General features: G+C 38.9%; 1 protein-coding gene across 1 annotated transcript in view; it reads left to right on the top strand.

Moving 5' to 3' along the window:
- The first annotated feature begins 8 nt into the window (after nucleotides 1–8).
- pebp4 (phosphatidylethanolamine binding protein 4) overlaps nucleotides 9–18,026 on the top strand; it is a 44,390-nt gene continuing 26,372 nt past the window's right edge. The window contains exons 1-3 of the mRNA XM_028415354.1: nucleotides 9–76; nucleotides 1,337–1,440; nucleotides 1,568–1,694. Coding sequence (XP_028271155.1) covers nucleotides 74–76; nucleotides 1,337–1,440; nucleotides 1,568–1,694 — 234 coding nt within the window. The 5' untranslated portion in view covers nucleotides 9–73. The remainder of the gene's footprint in view (nucleotides 77–1,336; nucleotides 1,441–1,567; nucleotides 1,695–18,026) is intronic.

The raw sequence follows: 18,026 nt of genomic DNA, 5'->3' as shown, positions 1-18,026 counted from the left end.
TACGTCAGTGGGCTCGTGCACTGCGCAGAGGCGGCAGCAGCAGAGGAAGAAACCTGCAGCTTTAACCTCAGACATGGTAATGTATACGGGTGTAGCTGGATACTAGTAGTTTGTGTGTAGGTGTATTTAATGTATGTAATTGTTTGCACTACTGTGCTGTCGTGTAACGTGCATAAGTACATAAAAACATGACATAAATATAACCAAGCTTACACAGGTGAAGGCCAACCATACGCTAAAGCCATTTCACCGCAAATATTATGTATTATGTAAATATTAAAATCAGGAAATACATAACCTGAAGTACTAACACGGCACAACGCCGCGCGTGTGTGTGTGTGTCACAGAAATAACTCTAAACATGAATGTTAGTGCTATTTTTGCAGTGTAGCGCGTGACTGCAAGGACCGAAGCACAATTAAGGCGCGTGACACAGGATCGTTTTATCACGTTAAGCGTCGTTGCGTCATCTAGTCCGACAGGTAAGGTGGAGGTCAGGTGTCTAAATAAATACGTTCTGATTGGCTGAGTCCTGCGCAGTTGTTGAAACGCAGGTAGGCTATGCTAGCAGAGCTACAGGCTAATAATAGTTTTTTTCTTTCCGGTTTTATTTGTTAGCACAAGTCATTTCAGTTTCAATGAGCTTTTCCAATATTTTCTTGGCTGCCACGGTACTAAGGCCTGTTCCAACTATGTGCGCTTGTGTCAGTGAAGAGCCCCAGTCATTCAGGTCATTTTCATTCAAGATGTGTGCGTACGCTTATTGACACAAGTGTAGTGTTTTGTTAGAGGCTCTATTTTTGACATTGTAACTTAAAGAAGCCTGTTATATATCTCATCTTTCACTGAATCAGTGATCACAGGCTATATTCATCTCACATTTGAGATGTGACTGTGAACATTATCCTGTGTATCTTTAAAGGCCTTTTTGAAACGAATGGACAGAAACAGGTAGTACACCAGATTTAAATCCTTTACCCAGCAGCAGTATGGTCCCACCATAGAGGACTGGTCCTGCTTAAGGTTTTTTACTATTGAAAGGGAGTAGTTTTTTTTTACTGCCACCTTTACTACTTACAAGCCCAGAGACAATAATTTTGATTGTAAAAGATGCTATATAAATAATATAACTTTCAATTCATTTGTGACCTTTTTCTCCATTTGTTCAACAAAACATGTTTCCATCCAGTGGGCACGCTACAGTAGCTCAAGTGTTTGACCTGTTAAAAAAGGCATTTCACAGTTTGCACACCTTTATGTATACAGTTGTATCATTTTAAGTATGTTCTGAAAAATTGTTGTGTTAAAGTAAAGAAAGTACTCTGCTTTTCTGCAGACTGCACTGGCAGCCGTTGTGGTGTTATTTACCTTCTGCCTGGGGCTTTCACATGTGGAAGCAAAACAAGACACCATAAACGCCCTGGACGCTTCCTTCTGTCAGTAAGTGGCCCACACAGCTGTGATATTAGTGTAATAGGAATGATATGTAAAACCATGACTGTGAAAACATCAGAAGCACCTGCACTTTAGTAGAGTTTAACTTTTTATTTATCTTTGTTCAATACAGTGGTGGACTGGAAGTGATCTATCCAGAACTGGACATTGACAAATGTCTCATAGTTCCAAAGGACCTAAGAGAGAAAATCACCACAGTATGGAAAGCTCCCCAGGTTTACCTCTCTGGAGCGCACCCGGTAAGATGTGTGTGTGTGAGAGAGAGTGTGTGTGTGCTCAAACAGAATTATAGTAGCTGGAGGCCTGTATAACAGCCAAAGCTACATGGTGCATATGCTAGGTTTAAGAATTTAAAACAGAATTATTAGACAAAGTGTTTGTGATTTTTATAATACTAAGATATTTTAACCTTATGTTGCCTGTGAAGTTGTATCTTTGTCTAGTTATCAAATGTGCACATTCCTATTTTGAGCACTAGAGCGCAGTAATGGATAAAGTAAGCCGCATGTCTGTCTTAGTAGGACAGATTCTCACTTTAAATCACAAGAAGTTAATAATATAATAACCAAAAAATAACATTTATTTAAGTTTTAAATGTCAGCCAGCAGTCAGATTTTGAGCATTTTTGCCATCTTGTGTTATTTGCATTATTGATTATTGGTCTGCTGTTGTAATTTCTGTCACCAGAGGGTGGTGCTAGCACCTCATACTTGCAAGCCCCTCAGATACCACTTGTGTTAAACAAAGGTTACGTTGTAGCAACACTTGTAGTTTATACTATTTGGAATGCCAGATAACATAAGTTGTAGGGTTGGTAGTGCAGCTTGATTTGCTAACAAGTGTGGTTTTATTGAAAAAAAGACAGATTCTGTTGTCAATTATATGTCAGTTGTAGTTATTAAAACACACAGCAAACGAAGCTGTGCATGCATTAGAGAATACCTTTATCAAACAATACTGTATATGTTCTTAGAGTTTAAAAAAAGTTACTTTAAAAAGACAAAGCAAACCACAGACTGATTATTAGCTTTAACTCTCTCTCTCAATAGGCTGGATCCAAAAATAATGCAAGCATTCATTCATTTAATTAAACTTTATTTGAAGGTCTAGTCTAGTGGTACAAGTTAATATAATTTTGATATCAGTGTTAAAGGTTGCAGTTTCAGAATGTTAAATGTTTTCTAAGATGATGAGTAAGACAATACAAATACAGATGCTACAGTACCTTTTATACCACATAAATTAACTAGATAAACAAGTTAGGAAATTTAATTTGACAGTCTGTACAGTCATGCTTGAATGTCATGTTGCATTGTGTTATGCAAGTGCTCACTTAGCATTATATATTTGTTTATCAGTGGATCCTCTGTTGAGCAGCAATTGAAAGTGATACATGTCCCAGTCCATAGAAACCCTGTTGAAAATCCTACATCTGGAAATTGAAAACTTAAATTGAAAGCCACCTCGATTTAGGAGCTAGTTTATGAATTCCAGAGCTAAGCAGTCTAGCTTGAACATGATCTATTGCCCTTCTCTTGCCCAAACTCCATTTGATCTATGGTCGTATTATCTATAATGCTGTCTTACATGATTCTCTTTTATTGCCAGAATCACTGTCAGACAGCAAAACAGATTACATGTTAGATTAAATCAATACAAACTTTATTTACTGGGTTTTGAAATGTAATTCTCCATTTCTCCTGACACTTATGTAAACACACACTATTGAAGGCTCAGATTGGTGCCTGTGGTTCTGTGGTCGGTCTTCTGGTCCACCACGCTTTCTGTCACCCTGCCATGCTGCCAGCGTTGCTGCTATTCTCTGCCACTCAGCGCTTGTACCCAATAGCAGAAATACAGAATAGTGGCCGCTCGAATCCACCCACTGTAACACCCACTTCATTACTGCGACGGGATACATGCCTGCTGAGTAATTGTAATGGAACACAATGGGCAGTAGTCCCATAAACCTGTGTCTAAATACGTGCTCATGACCACAAACAAAAGCAAAGGGCCACAGAAACTGCAGATTTCTGTGTCCAAACTTCAGAGCTACTATTTACCACTTGAACTCATGTGTTACAAAAACCTGGCATGTGTGCTAATGGAGCATTTTTAGAAATCCTAATTACACACAGAAGCCTCAAAAGCATCCACAGTTTGACGTGAGTGGGATATTTGTTGGCTAATGGGACTATAACAACATGGCTTGATTACAGTTAGTCTATTCAGCAAAGGTACTGCAAAGGAGACAAGAAGTATAGACAGCACAAGGATCCAATAAAAATTTTGACATGAACTTTATTTCACTTTGTGTGATAACTATATTAACATATAAACATGTAGACAAAGATCAAATAGGGATAATGTTTGTGTTTTAAGGGGACTGACTATGTCTGAAATATTATTTCCTATCCTGGTATTCTAGTGTTTAAGTGGCATGTCAAACACTGCTGTATGGTTTAATGGTAATTTTTATCACAACAGACAGCTTATTGTAATAATTAACCATATTGCTTAATGTAGTCGAAACATGACAACATGCAGTGCCCTTTAATTAGGGTCTTTGTGTATTTTGAGGCCAATTACTTAAAAGCTTGCTTCTTTGCTCTCACCACTGATGCCTCTCCTTGGTTCTAGATATTTAATGTCAGATGTTACAGTCAAATTACCAGCAAGAGGAACACTTAATATGAGCTTACATGACCTCTGAGAGAGAAAAACATTAGGAAAGTATAGCCTTCTTTATAAATGACACAGTCAACATGAGAGCAGGGCCTATGCTCTTATAATGTTTTTTGGTTTCTCAAAATACTTTTTGGGCTGCAATTTGTTGATACATATTCAGAAGCAATGACACAAATCCATGCACGCTTTCTGTATGTGCAACTGTATTTATTTTAGGCAGCAACACTACAACTATAAACTATTATGTGTACAGTAAAAGTTTCCAGTATATATTTATATTTGAAGTTTTGGCTTAAAATACTCTCTAAATGTCAGCACCTTGTCCTCTTTAATATCAAGACTCTTAGTGTTTTTAGTCAGCATTATCTACTGTAAATTCCAATATATATTTAGGAAAGAGGTCATGTGAGTTCTTCATGACAATAGAGGCCATTTGGAGAGCAAGCAGTCTTGGCTGAAGTAGAGAATACTTTTGAAAAAAAAAAACTTTTGAAAGAATAAAGGAAGAGTAAAAGAATTAAAAGCCCTCTATTTACAACATTGCTGCTCGTCCAGGTATGAACAAACAAACAAACCAATACAAACCTTTGTCCAATGGGATATTTTATACATAAAAGTTTAGTTTGATATATCTTATAATGCTGCATATTTACATAAATTCCCATCTACATCCATATAATCTTTGTTCTGTTGGATTCTCAGCTGACATCACTAATGGTTATGTTATACATTTAAAATGTCTGTATTTGGTTGCACATCTTTCATTGATGTGATTGATGTAAATGACACAACCCTGCTGTGTTTACCATGTAGTTACTCCAAAAAAGGAGACAGTTTTGGAGTTGTTGTTTCCTTTTTTTTAGTAAGGACCATAGCCACAGGGCACGTTCTTAGACATGGGGGATTTCAAAGCCTTGTTTTGGGTAGACATTTCTTGCATCTGGTGGATGGAATGAGGGTTTAAACCATTACTGCGATTAGAGCTGCCTCACTATGATCTCTTGAGCTTGCTTACTGCTGCTAATAGCTGTTTCCTCTCTATTTCCCTCTATCTTTTTCTTTTTCGCTTTCTCTCTCTCCGTGAATGATTTTTATGCTTTGCTAAAACATGTGGGGGCGTTGAGAGAGGATTTAAATGCAACGATCCCCCTCCTCTTTTTTTTTTATTTTTTTTTTGGTGAATCTCAGTGTTCTTTTCTGCAAGCCTCTGATGACGACAGGGCAGCTTTAAGCCTGGCAGTGCCCACGGCAGGCTGCCGTCTCAGCGCTGCCCACTCTCCTCTGTGTTGGCATGCTGGAGAAAGCGAGGGTGGGGTTCCTCTCTAACAGACCCTGTCATTCCTAGGAAAGCCTACATGTCCACCCATGCAGGATTCCGATAGGTCCTCATGTTGGGGATGTGAGAGTGCAGAGATAAAGATTTTATTTTCAGTAGGTGATGGCCTTCAGTCAGCGAAAGAGTCATAGATTTATATTTAGACAAACAAGACAAGACACATACTAGTGCCTTTATTTGATAGCAGCGGTCAAAGAGTGAAACGTGTACTGTAATATCCATCTAATTGCATATTCACTGTCATCAGGTGGGTGTTTTTGGCTCTGCTGGATTATCAGCATGTTTGGCTAGGATTCAGAGAGTTTATTTCCTTAGCTAATGTTCCCCTTTGTCATTATAACACCCTTTAAAGCTGACCTATATCCCGCTTCATTCAGTCAATGCCCATTACTACACAACATATATGATTCATACAACCGTCAGGAGGGAAAAATTACATCCTTCTGCTAACAGGAGGGCTGGATTTATTATGCATATTCATGGCATTGTAGAGAGGCTATAAACCTTTACCACTGTCTCCCACAGAAAAGAATAATTTGCAACTTGTTAAAGCATGTGTGTGACATGCAGCTGTTGCAGGTGCAAACACATGTACTCATACAGGTAGCTCCATTGTAATATTGAATTTAAGTTTTGCCCTCATTTATATCTAATAAGTAGTATTTTATTTTCTAGTTTTATTCTTTTCCTCCACATATGCATTTACTTCTATAACGTCAGTACATTTTATTTAAACAACAACCCTGTTGTTGCAATTGCAATGGCTTTCCTTCACCTTTCATTTGGTCTCATAGCGTAGGCAGCAGTACTTGTACTCTGTGGCTGTGAGTAAAATATGATTTCAATTACCATGAAAACGTATTGTATTATCAATGGGAGGATAAGAACAGATTAAGGAAGCTCTGGAATGCTCTTACAAATGACAATGGTCAGGTTTCTATGTAAGCAGCAGTATTGGAGAAAATGATAGATTTCAACAAAAGCCTTGAGAAAAGGAGGTGGTACAGAATGTAAAGCCGACTCAACAGACCCTGATATGTCTAAGATGAGATTTTACAGCAGGGTTTTTTTTTTTTTTTTTTTGCATTGATCCGATTATTATTGTAAAGTCAACTTTTTTACAAACTAACCATGAGCTGGTGCATGGCAATTATGGAAACTATTAATTAGATTCAGGCTTTCAACAGCAAAGACTTGAGAGGAGTGAGTCTTTAATAAAAAATACCACCTGAATCTGTGCCTGCTGATTATTATTCAATATTCGCACTGAAAGTCTCTCTTGTCAGTTCATATACATTGACTGCAAGATCTGTTTAAACAGAGATTCATAATCTGCATGGGAAGTGCATCTGCTGCTGTGGATACTTAGACAAACATACAAGATTAAATTTCTATTTATATGAGCCACAGAAATCTAACATTTGCCAGAGAATCATTGTAAGATGTGGAGATGACTCTGTTGTACTTTGGCACGAGGGGGAAACTTGTACCTTTTCTTAATGTGATCTGTCCAGCAGGGATAAAGCAGGAACATAAGAGACAGAAAGTGAAAAGTGTGAAGTTTGTTTTTTGTCTTAATATGAAAAGTGTAAAAACAAACACAGACTCTGTGCATAACTTTATGGACAGGATTACTGTGGGGCTTATGCTTAAAACTAAGGTAATTGACTTTTTCTTTCTTTCTTTGAGAGCCTCTTTTGTTTTAGCACTAAGTAATCACAAAGTTATAAGTGATCAAGTGAAGTTTACTTAAGACCCAGATGCTTGGCTTAGTGGCATTTTGCCCAAAATGTTTTGTGCTTCTCATTTGTGGTCCGGCACAGGGTTTAGTTACAGTTGTGTCCCAATCCTCTGATTCACCTTCTTTAAGAACAGCTTCAGGGCTGCTCATAATGCTTAACTCTCCATAATGCCATCCCCTTCATCTCCTCAGTGGTCTTATTGTCTTAACTCTGGATGGAGAGAGTGTGAGGAAAAAACAGGTTAATACATGTTTGGCACAGTGGAAGTAAAGTGTCTTTTCAAAGACAGACTCTATTCAAGTTTTCTTTGAAATATGTTTTTTACCTCCACTGTTACTTCTAACTTGTTTAGTTACCTTGCCTGTCTGTTTTACTGCTTTCATTAAATTATTTTGCTTGTGACACTAAAAGACTGCTAATAGTAGTACTGATTAGGTCCGTTAATGTGTTGATTGATCTGAGGGAATGATAAAACAGCCTTCCTCCAGTTTCCTGATCCTGTCGTTTGGAAGCAGAGAAAATGTTATGCAAATGATTTGTTAATCCCTTTACATTATTTGTTCCATTTCTCCCTTTCATTTTCACACTCAATTTCTAGCACAGCGAGCTGACAGGCCGACACCTTCAGATTGCTAATTCTTAAGATAGAAAAAAGTCAGTCAGTCATCCATCCCACATTTAGAATACACTTGTTTCCATTACTTAATTTGACTTTAATGATTTACCTGTAAATGCACAGATCCTGAAAGCCTTTCAGACGCTTCACATTAAAACCCTTGAACTTTAACCTCTTACTGTTCTTTTTTTCTTTGCATATTTTCTTATGTGCTTTCTCCAACAGATTAACAGTCTCAAGAAAAACATTGACCTGCACAATTAAAGCTATAAAATCAGCATAAGCAGGATAAGACAGCTGAGTCTAAGCCGAGAGAGCACATGAAACTGTGACCAGTGATTTTCCTGAGTTTTGTTGTCCCAAAGGTTGGTGTTAAAAATAATAAGAAAGAGGTGGGATGGTCTTAGATTCAAGAAGCTTAAAATGCAAAATCTCAAATAAGCCCAATTTTTCCCAGCCAATCGCCTTGCACTTTGGTGGGTTTGTGTTGATCGTCTCAACTGACTCACATACCGCCCCTCCCCAAATAAAAACACTAGAGATTTACGTGGCTTTTCAAAAAATGTATCTAGACATTTATCCAGCTTAATCTTCTTAACATATTAAAGTGATTTGCTTTACCCTGAAGTGGCTGAAGCTGCGAGCTCAACACCCCTCATAACACTAAGACCCCAGAGGCATTGTGGACACCTTCCGCTCTTGAATAAGAGAGGTGGGCAGAAGTCAACCTGCTTCTCTGCTGTGGAGCTGTGGCTGTCCCCGCTGTGCGTCCATTTTACTTTTTTTTGTTCTGTTATTAGTCCAACTGTTGCACTCAGTCAGTGTTCTTAGGCACATGGCTCTGCCAGCACTGCCCACACTGTGGTGTGGAGGTTTGGAGCTCTCAGCTTTTGAGCTGAACTGAAAGAGCTCTCTCACAGAGTAGGTGTTGGCAGGATGCTTTGTTTCTTTCTGTGAATGTCATGAGAGGTATGGATAATGAGAAAACTGAAGCGCAGTGATGGCATGATTTATCCGGGTGCCAAGTTTATGCCTGATGACAGTTTTGGGAATTTTCAGATAGACGATGTGCTTAACCTTTTCTTCAGACGCAACACAAATCTGAGGATGAGTTGTGACGGTTACAATGTGTTTTTCCTTAAAACACCACTTCACAGGCCGGGCAGCTAAAAGGTCCTGGTCAAACTCGAGCACTGCTAATGTCTTTCTTTAGCACAATGCTCTATGGATGTGCTTCGGGGGATGAGTTTTGCCAGATCTCATCAGTAGAGCTGTGCGTTTACACTTGGAGACATTCATTGTAGCTGAAGTCCTTGACCATTTATTGTCATCATGGTATTTAGCGTAGTGCCTTTTAAAGTTAAATCAGACATGATGGGGTCAAAGTAAATGCGGCTGTGCTAAAGGCATAATTAATTCTTATATATTTGGATGACAGTTGCCTAAAATATAAAATCATTATTGATTTTTTGTAAACAGGTCAGTATGTGCAGTGTCCCTAACTGGTTTGTTTTTTCTGTAGTCACATCATGTTTGTGCTCTGTAGCTTAGCTCTTTAGGTTTTCCCACATTTTCACTTCATTTGCCTCAAGTGCTGCCAGGTTTATTTTTATAGTGCACACACAAAAAAATTACGACACATCTAATAAATAAGTGCAGAAAATGTTTGTTCCTGAGATTCATGGAACTTGACTTGTGTGGTTTTCTGCATGAAAACATATATTGCTAATTGACTGTAGATGCTGATTCATTTTGTGTTAACAATGATTTCATTAAATGAACTATTATACAATTAATCAGCTAATTGTTTCAGACTAAAATAATTGTGAAGTGACATTTTCATTTACATATCTCAAGACTCCTTAGGTGAAGTAATAGTTGACTGATTTGGTTTGCATAAACATACAGGGAATATTTGCTACAAAGAAAACAATAGCATTTTAAATGTCTTTTATTACAGACATTACTTTAATGCTCTTATACAGAATACACAGTGTGTCTCTGTCCTGCATGTGCTGTAGTATAATGACTTGTAAATGTGTACACTTTATTAGGGTACCTCATGAAATGAAATGTGGTGTTTTACTCTACTGTATCTCCACTCCTTTTCAAACTGGCAGGTACTTGACCTCCTGTACTTGGACTGAACGTCTGACAGGTGTTAAAATCACACTCTGAGGGTGTTCATACAAAATGTTGTTGAACATAGCGCAGCTCCACACAGACGAGCACTTCAAACAAACTATGAGTGGTAGCTTCTTTTCATATCGCACAGAATAGAAGAAATTGATTGGAACTGGAAGGCTTAGGACTGGATTTTCCTCAACCATAATATTTTTTTCTTTAACAACTGCAGCTTAAATTTAGATTTTTTTTCTGGCTTTGTTTTTTATTTCTTTGTCCAAATCCTATCGAGTGGTGCTTCAGGTTTTTCCTTGAGTAAAAAGTTGATATTGTTGTGGAGAGGGAGAAAGGACTTTTTTCATGTGTGCAGAAATGTAGATTTCTTCCCCCCGTGAAATCCTAATTGTGCCTTGGAGGGCTGCTAGGGTATCTCTGCTCAGCTCAGCTCAACAGGATTTGTGTCTGTGTATGTTAGAGTATGTCTCTTAGCTTGAATACGGATATAACCCTTTCATTGCACAAGCTGCTGATTTTTCATATTTGCCGATAGGCTGATCCTGTGCATGTGCAGCTTTTTGTGAAAAAACATTGAAAGTTTTTGTTTGAAAAGCTTCCATATATATATATATGTATTTTAAATGTTTGATATTTTCAACGAGTAAATGCAGCTAACATGTGTGCCTCACTTTATTGATCGTAATAGCAGAATTTGTCATTTGGACAGATGGAGAACATACCACAGGTCAAAACTACGTCTGTCCCTTGCTCTACTTGAATTATTGCTGTACATTTATCTATGCAAATCCGGGATAAGATCCTATCTGCCTGCAGCGACATATCCCCCTGGATTTGGTCTGTGTGAGTTAGGCAGGTTATGGTTGACAGTAAAAAAAGGAATTGCAACAACATATATGTGAAGATTATTGCTGTAGTCATTAATTGTTACTTGAAAGGGGATTAGGATTACCAGTCCTATAGAACACTAACACCTGTCCTTCCTTCCATCGAACAATGTTACTTCAGTTTTTTCTTATTTCAGTATCAGTTCAAGTTGGCAAAATAAAAAAGGCTGATTTATTCAAATGAATCATCAACGCTGGAAATGATTCAATATGTGCCACATTCAGATGGGTGATATATTATTCCCTTGGGGAGAGGCAAAGATGGAGCTGTGGAGCTGTTTTATTTGTGCTGTCTTTATCAGTGTGTCAGGCAGAGAAGCTGAGCTTGTTCTCTATGAATGGACGAGCCCTTGAACCATAAACCTGTACCTCCTCTGATAACAGTTTTTACATTGTGATGTAAGTGCCATTCTCTGTGATGTCCTCTCTGACAGCACTAAATATATCAACATGCACAAAATGATCTGACAGACGAATGAATTTATTTGAACCAGTTCTCCAAAACTAAGGATTTTCTGTGCTGTGTGCAGTGTGTGTTTTTGATGACATATTGTGCCATTTGTCAAGGATTCACAGTGAGCCGCAGTATTGTGAATTTCTCTGAGCTGTGCTGTTTGTGCCCTTAATGTTTTGCCTGTAGGTGAACATTTGTACTGTACTTTGTATCTTACATACTTGGTGCTGTTTAACATGTAGTGCTATTTCTGCTGTTGGGACCTCTGACTGCTCTGACGTCTGAAATTGCCACGTCTTATAAGGTGATAAGAGTGCTCCCTGAATTACTCAGAGCCCGTGATGACATGGCCCTGATTGTCAGACGGGTGGGCTGGTGACACTGGAACACAGACGGTGCTTGTCTGTTTGAAATGTTCTGTTTCAAGCTTCCAAGCCCTGGGCAGTCCTCGCTCCCAGTCTCCCAACACCCAGCTTCGCCCACTGAAACAAGACTCTTCCATACTGGAAAATCCGGCCCTGTCAACTGGCAGTCTGGACTAGGTTCAGCCCACACGCAAAGCACCCCCCTCCACCACTTCCACCCCTTAATAGGCACTAGAGTTTGCCACCCCATGTAGATGCCTTTTGGTCGCCATCCATGGATGGCGTCAATAGCATCTTCCTACACAACAGTGACTGAACGGAGGGCACAAGAAAATGTGGGAATAATTTACACTTTCTCACTGTACTACCATCAGAAACCATAATTAATCATGATAGAAAAAATGTGGAAGCCATCTTGGCTGGTAAAACACGCAGTGCCTGTGAACAGCCCTGACACCTTTAACAGCTCTGATGGCCAAATAGGAATGGGTGTCAGAGTGCTTACAACTAAGCTCCCTTCATGGCAGCATGTTTCCCCTCATCTTCAGAATTGTGTCTGCTGCATGATGGTCCTCTATGAAGTGCAACTGTTATAACCCTTTTTTCTTTGTGAGGTGCAATTACAGACAGTCTTGGGTCCTTAAACATGCGACATTAAATGTGAAAATTGATGAAAAAGCAATTATTCTTCTATAAAACAAACAATTGATTGATCATTTTGCTGAAGCTTTTACTCTCTCCTCTCAATCCAATAAAATGCAAATATTATATGAATATTAATAATACTATATATAAAACTACTATATATATATACTATACTATATATAAAAAACCACAAATGTAGGAGATGCCTAGATAACATGATGATCAAAAATGCATTAATGTTACAAGTTCATGATCATCTACATGTTCAAGTGTTTAAGTCTTCTGTCACACACTCGTAGACTGTTGCTGTTTTCCGTCTCCCGGCATGCAGACATTATAAACAAATCCCTTTTCGTCCAAGTACCTCCAAGTCTTTTAGAATTAAAGTAGTTGGTTTAGATTCCTAAATTCAGGTGAAGTAATTACAACTTTTTCAGGCTGCACTTGGTGGTAAAATAGCAGATATATGACTCTCCATGTGTGACATGCTTGACAGATTAATTATGGATATGAGTCCAGTGCTGTAATTTACTCTGTATGACTGTGTTGTGTTCTCAGCAGCCAAACTACATGACAAAAATATTTCCCCCTTACCTCATTTAGCACAGTCTGTAACTGAGGCTCATTTCCCAGCACCTGGCCACATTACCTGTTAGTGGTAGTTACCGTGTGTGAACATGTGCATTTGCAGAAATGCTTTCATGGCAGTGTGTAGGTGTATGTGTGTAAAGCCACCACTAGAAAGTGTTGAAAGGCTCAGCTAGCAAGATCGCATCCAGGGTGACTAATAAGCTTAACATGAGCACGGCTGTGTTCGCAAGCATGGTGCGGTGAAAGAAGTCTTCAATGTTGAGAGAAATGCAGAAATGGTTCCCTAGGCTGCTACTAATTCCTTCACCCCCCTCAAGCTTCAATCAGACTGTGAACCATCTTACTGTTAGCTATGGCTTCATAGCAGTAACAAAGTGCACACCAGAAGTGCAAGGCTTTAAAAACAAAGTTCAGGAGAGACTGCATGTAAACGTGTACAAAGTACAGAGTAAAAGCTGTTCATTTGGGGAGTATGGGACAAAAAGAAACAGTTATTGTTAATAATGAGCAGATTCTATAGGCTACAAATGATATTGCATTGTCTCAGCTTGCCTTCTGTCATGTGTTAATTTGATTAAAATATATCATATTTGCATATTTTATGTTTAAACAGAAAACGTGATAATGCAATTATGTTTCATATTCCGCTCTGGTTTCTTTTGAACTGCTGCTTCTTTCCAGATCACTCACCCTGTTTGGCTAACTAGTGAGGATCTAGTACTGTTGTGTGGTTGTCTTTAGACCCTGAATGTGCGCTTGTATCCACACGTGACTCTCCTTTGACCATGTGGCTCCTCAAAGTGTGGATTTATAAGCCACTTCACACTCCATTCCTGTGTGGGAGGAGGCTGAGTTAAAAATAGGCAGGTTTGGAGGTAGTGAGCAGCCCGCACTGTGTGAGGCACTTAAGAGCACACTGAGAACTATTGGTATTCTCTTTGCATATCATTTATTTGTGTCAATAAACCATATGAATGGTACACCAGTTGGCTCTTCCTCATATTGTAAAATGGTGCCAGCAGCAACAAAGTGGCAAAGCACTGAAGTTGTGTGTTTTTGATATTCTCTCCTGAATTAATCTCAGGCATGATTACTTAACTACACTGCCCCAATGGGGATGTGTTATGTTTAAATTTATACCATCTTAAGGAGAATTTCAGTGATTTTACTATTGTGTGTTTTTAAAGTTTGGGGACTTTACAAGACAGAGATATATCAAGAATCTATTTCTTTTTCCCTAAAGGCATTTCTGTAACTGTTGCTCTGTTCAGTGCGATTTTTTTCAACCTGTCTCAGAATGGACCTTCTTATACTGTAAGAGTAAGGAGTATGTGGTATGTGCCAAAAACACAGTTATTTCGACAATCGACAATTTCAGTAAACAAATACAATAAAATAAATCACTATGACACATAATGGTCAAACAAAACATTCTAAACAGCCATGGTAAATTGTTGGTTTTAAATATTGCTGCGTTTTTATCATCAAAAATGTTTCCTGTTTTAATCTGTTGCCAGTATCGCAGACATAGCACACATTAAGATGACATGCCTTTCCAAAAACCTGCATCAGCTAAACATTTAAAATTAAAATTTTTTTTATTGACAAGTTAAATCTTTAGTCATTCAAATCTCATGTAAGTCAAGTGTCATGGCAGTATTCAAGTCATCATTTTTTACATCACATTTTTAGTGTTTTTAATACTGTGTAAAATCTCAAAGGTCCTTCAAAATCAACAAAGATGTAAAAAAGCTTTTAATCCCCACAGCAAGATATGATTTACTGTACTAAGCTATGTTTTGACTGCCTATGAAGGAGGTCTTATGATGCTGCTTGCAGAGAGGAACAATGGAGTTTCTGAGCTTCTGCAGATCAGCTGTGGGGGATGGGCTGTTATTAATGACAAGGAGGGTCTCCTCACCTGTAAGGTCGCTGACCTCTAGGTGAGTGCCACAGCCCCCCTTCTATCTCCATCTCATCTTTGGGTCCACGGTCCCCCCAGTGTCTACTCAGGATTCAATTACTGCTGCCTGGCTGACCCCTGACCTTCTTACCACCAAGATGAACCTCATCTTCTGACCCTGGCACTGTTACCACTGTTAACCTTTCCTGTCACTTGCTCCTCACTCCTCCTCCTCACTTGTATCCTGCCTCCAAAATGAGACCTTTTCACTTTGGACTGTAAAAGTCCACATAACTTTGGTCTCTAAATTTATTTAATAGCTGATTATATAATTTTGTTTATTTCAAAATTCTTTTGAATACAGTCTGGCTGCAGGAAAAAACGATGATAGCTGAAACTGAGTTTCTTGAATTTCCTTACAGTCTTTGTTTTAGTTCCTATTATTCTGTATTTGCGGATCGATCTTTCAACCTCGCTTTAAGCTGCAGTCGATGGTTGTTAAGCCATCACCGTCTCTTAATCACAACACAGATACCTGTTAATTACCAAATGAGTTCAAGTGTTTTTGCTACTTAAATAGGGATTTGGGATCGATGCATTGCTTTGCTCTGGGTCGACCAAGTGAGCACAGTTAACCATTTAATGAAACATTGCTGGGTATGTGCGCAGAGGCTGAAGGAGATGAAGAACAGGGAGGATAAAGCAATGGGTATATTAATAGGCAGCTGCATGGATGACACAGTTTGGTATTGGGTCAGGGATAAAGCATGAACTTGTAAACTCACAGAGGGGCCTCTCCTCCCTCCCTCCTGCTAACTCACTCTTGCCCTTCGTGGTGTCATCAGTTAGCAGAGCTGGGCTCGATAGCCCGGGCAGCTCAACTAGAGCAGCGATTAGCCATCTCTCTGATTCTCATCCCAGCAGAGTTCACTCAAAGGTAATACAGTAGTTTCCATCCTCAGAGACACTGGTTTTCCTTTGCCTTTGTTCTTGGCCTGTCTTCTGTTTTGCTATACTGTATCCATTCGATGCTATTGGCACAGAGTGGGAGTTTCATGTCATCTTCTAAAAATGCAGCAATAAAAACAATGTATTCCTACAAAATGACCTACAGTTCTATAATATGTAACCATAGAGTTCACACATTTTTCAGTTAAGGAACAACTCTATAGGTGTCTGTGAAGACAGCACCTCCTCTTTCCTTTCCACCACTGACTAGCAGCCATGACAGAGATGCCCAGTCCACTGCAGGGTTTATTCCAGCCGCCTGGCATCTAAGTGTGGTCTCAGTGGGCCGTTTTGCTGTGATCACAGCAGGCAGTGGGAGGTTAATCCCAAGAGAATGCAAGCTCAATCTTCCCCCGCCTCCAGCCTGCACCCAGAGCCCTCCTGTATAACGTCTCGATGGAACTCTGTGGTCTGTGGCCGACACCTACCCAGGTTTCACTTGTGCCCTGAGCTCTCAGATTGTTATGATATTTTTAAAAGCATGCAGCTATTAAAAAGTGTAACCGTGTGTTGTTGACCTTTTGCATCTAGCAGTCTAAATTAAGTATAACTAATTAAAGTCTGTAGTGACAGCTTTGTGTGCCCACAAATAGAAAATGAACTGTCATCGGTAAAGTCTGATGATCAGATGCATTTTAAAAAGAAATGTTAAATCATCATCAGGGAATTAATACTGATAGAGCTCCAACTTTTTTTTAAAAAATTAGTGTCTTCCAATTCATAGATATGAGTATTACCCTGTTGAAACATATTTTGATATACATTTAGTTTGTTGGAGCCCTGATAAATTATTTCAGATGGCAGAATATGCATCTGTTTTTCCCTGGAGTCTTTCGCACATATCTCTGCGTAATTAATGTGGATTTTGACAGATGGAGAAAAAAAAAATGTCCTCGTAAGAGAGAAGGGTACATGTTACAATGTGTGAAGTGCAAGCATGGTGGGAGCTTCTTGTATTATTTGCTGCCCATGCCAGCTGGACCAGCCAGATTCTTACAGGTAGAAATTCGAGCACTAAATATGTGCAGAAATCATTGAAATTCAGTGCCCACCATAAATAGAACATGTTTTTGTTGTTACAGTTGGAAATTAATGTGAAATGGTTTTAATGTTGTTCTAAATTTGGCTTTGGAAAAGCTAAACCCGTCCCGTACAGTGTATCCCCATCCATGGTAACTTTCGTGAAATATTCTTTTAGTGGTAATTGTGACTGGAGGTCATTTTTAATTTGAATGCTTAAATTGCTGTTAGGCTGTGTGTGTGTGTATGTGTTGTTGTTTGAAACCATGTTATTTCTGAATGCATCAGGGTCTGACTTAAATATTAGTGTAACTACATTATCACAGTTTTTTTTGCCTGGTAGCAAACATGTACAAATGAGGATTACAACTCTTGAGAAGGCAACAGGTCATGGTTGGTAAGCTGCCCGGGGGGGGTCACTGATATAGAGTCACTTTTGACAGGCTGTGGAGGAGGCTCTATTGTTGCTGGTGTGTCTGGATGTTACCTGCAGGCACTATCACTGAGACTACAGTATTATCCTATTATTAGGCTTAGTTGTTTACGCTTATTACTGCTTGTCAGGTAGGCAGAGAATCCTTCTGAAAATGAGCATCTGCAGAAAAATACATGACTACTTCTTTATCTCATTCAAGTACATCGGCTTAGGATAATTTTCAGAGGCCTATAAGAATGTCTTGATAGGACACAACAAACAGAAATTTAAGGTTTATGTTTACATGGGAGCATTTGATGGTTTGAAAATGTTTTACTGCACTGCCGTCAGTGTTGTTTGGCAGTCAGTGGGAGAATGTAAGAAAAACGTAGCATCTGTTTTATACATATTAAGCTGATATCATTATGGGCTTGACTCAATTGAAAGTACATATACAGTAAGAGGACATTGTGGATTGAAACAGCCCTGATTAATGTCTCTGTTTGTAGAGGAAGTGAACAAAATAAAAAAAGCCCATCATATGGTCTGGCAGATTTTGGGCACCGGACCAGGGATGACAAATGTGCTCTCGCAATAATTCAATCTGCTCTCATAATTCTCTAACTTTTAGGGACAGACAGAATGAAGATTTTCCGGCAATTAAGCCGCCAAGTCAACGTCCAATAACTGTGATCAAGTGTTAGTTAAGATGCTTTTTCTCTCACTTTATCCATTGACAGATTGAGGGGTATAAAGATACTT

The sequence above is a fragment of the Parambassis ranga genome, chromosome 9 (genome assembly GCF_900634625.1).
Source record: "Parambassis ranga chromosome 9, fParRan2.1, whole genome shotgun sequence".
NCBI classification, from domain to species: Eukaryota; Metazoa; Chordata; class Actinopteri; family Ambassidae; genus Parambassis; species Parambassis ranga.
This window is presented reverse-complemented; position numbering and strand designations above follow the sequence as displayed.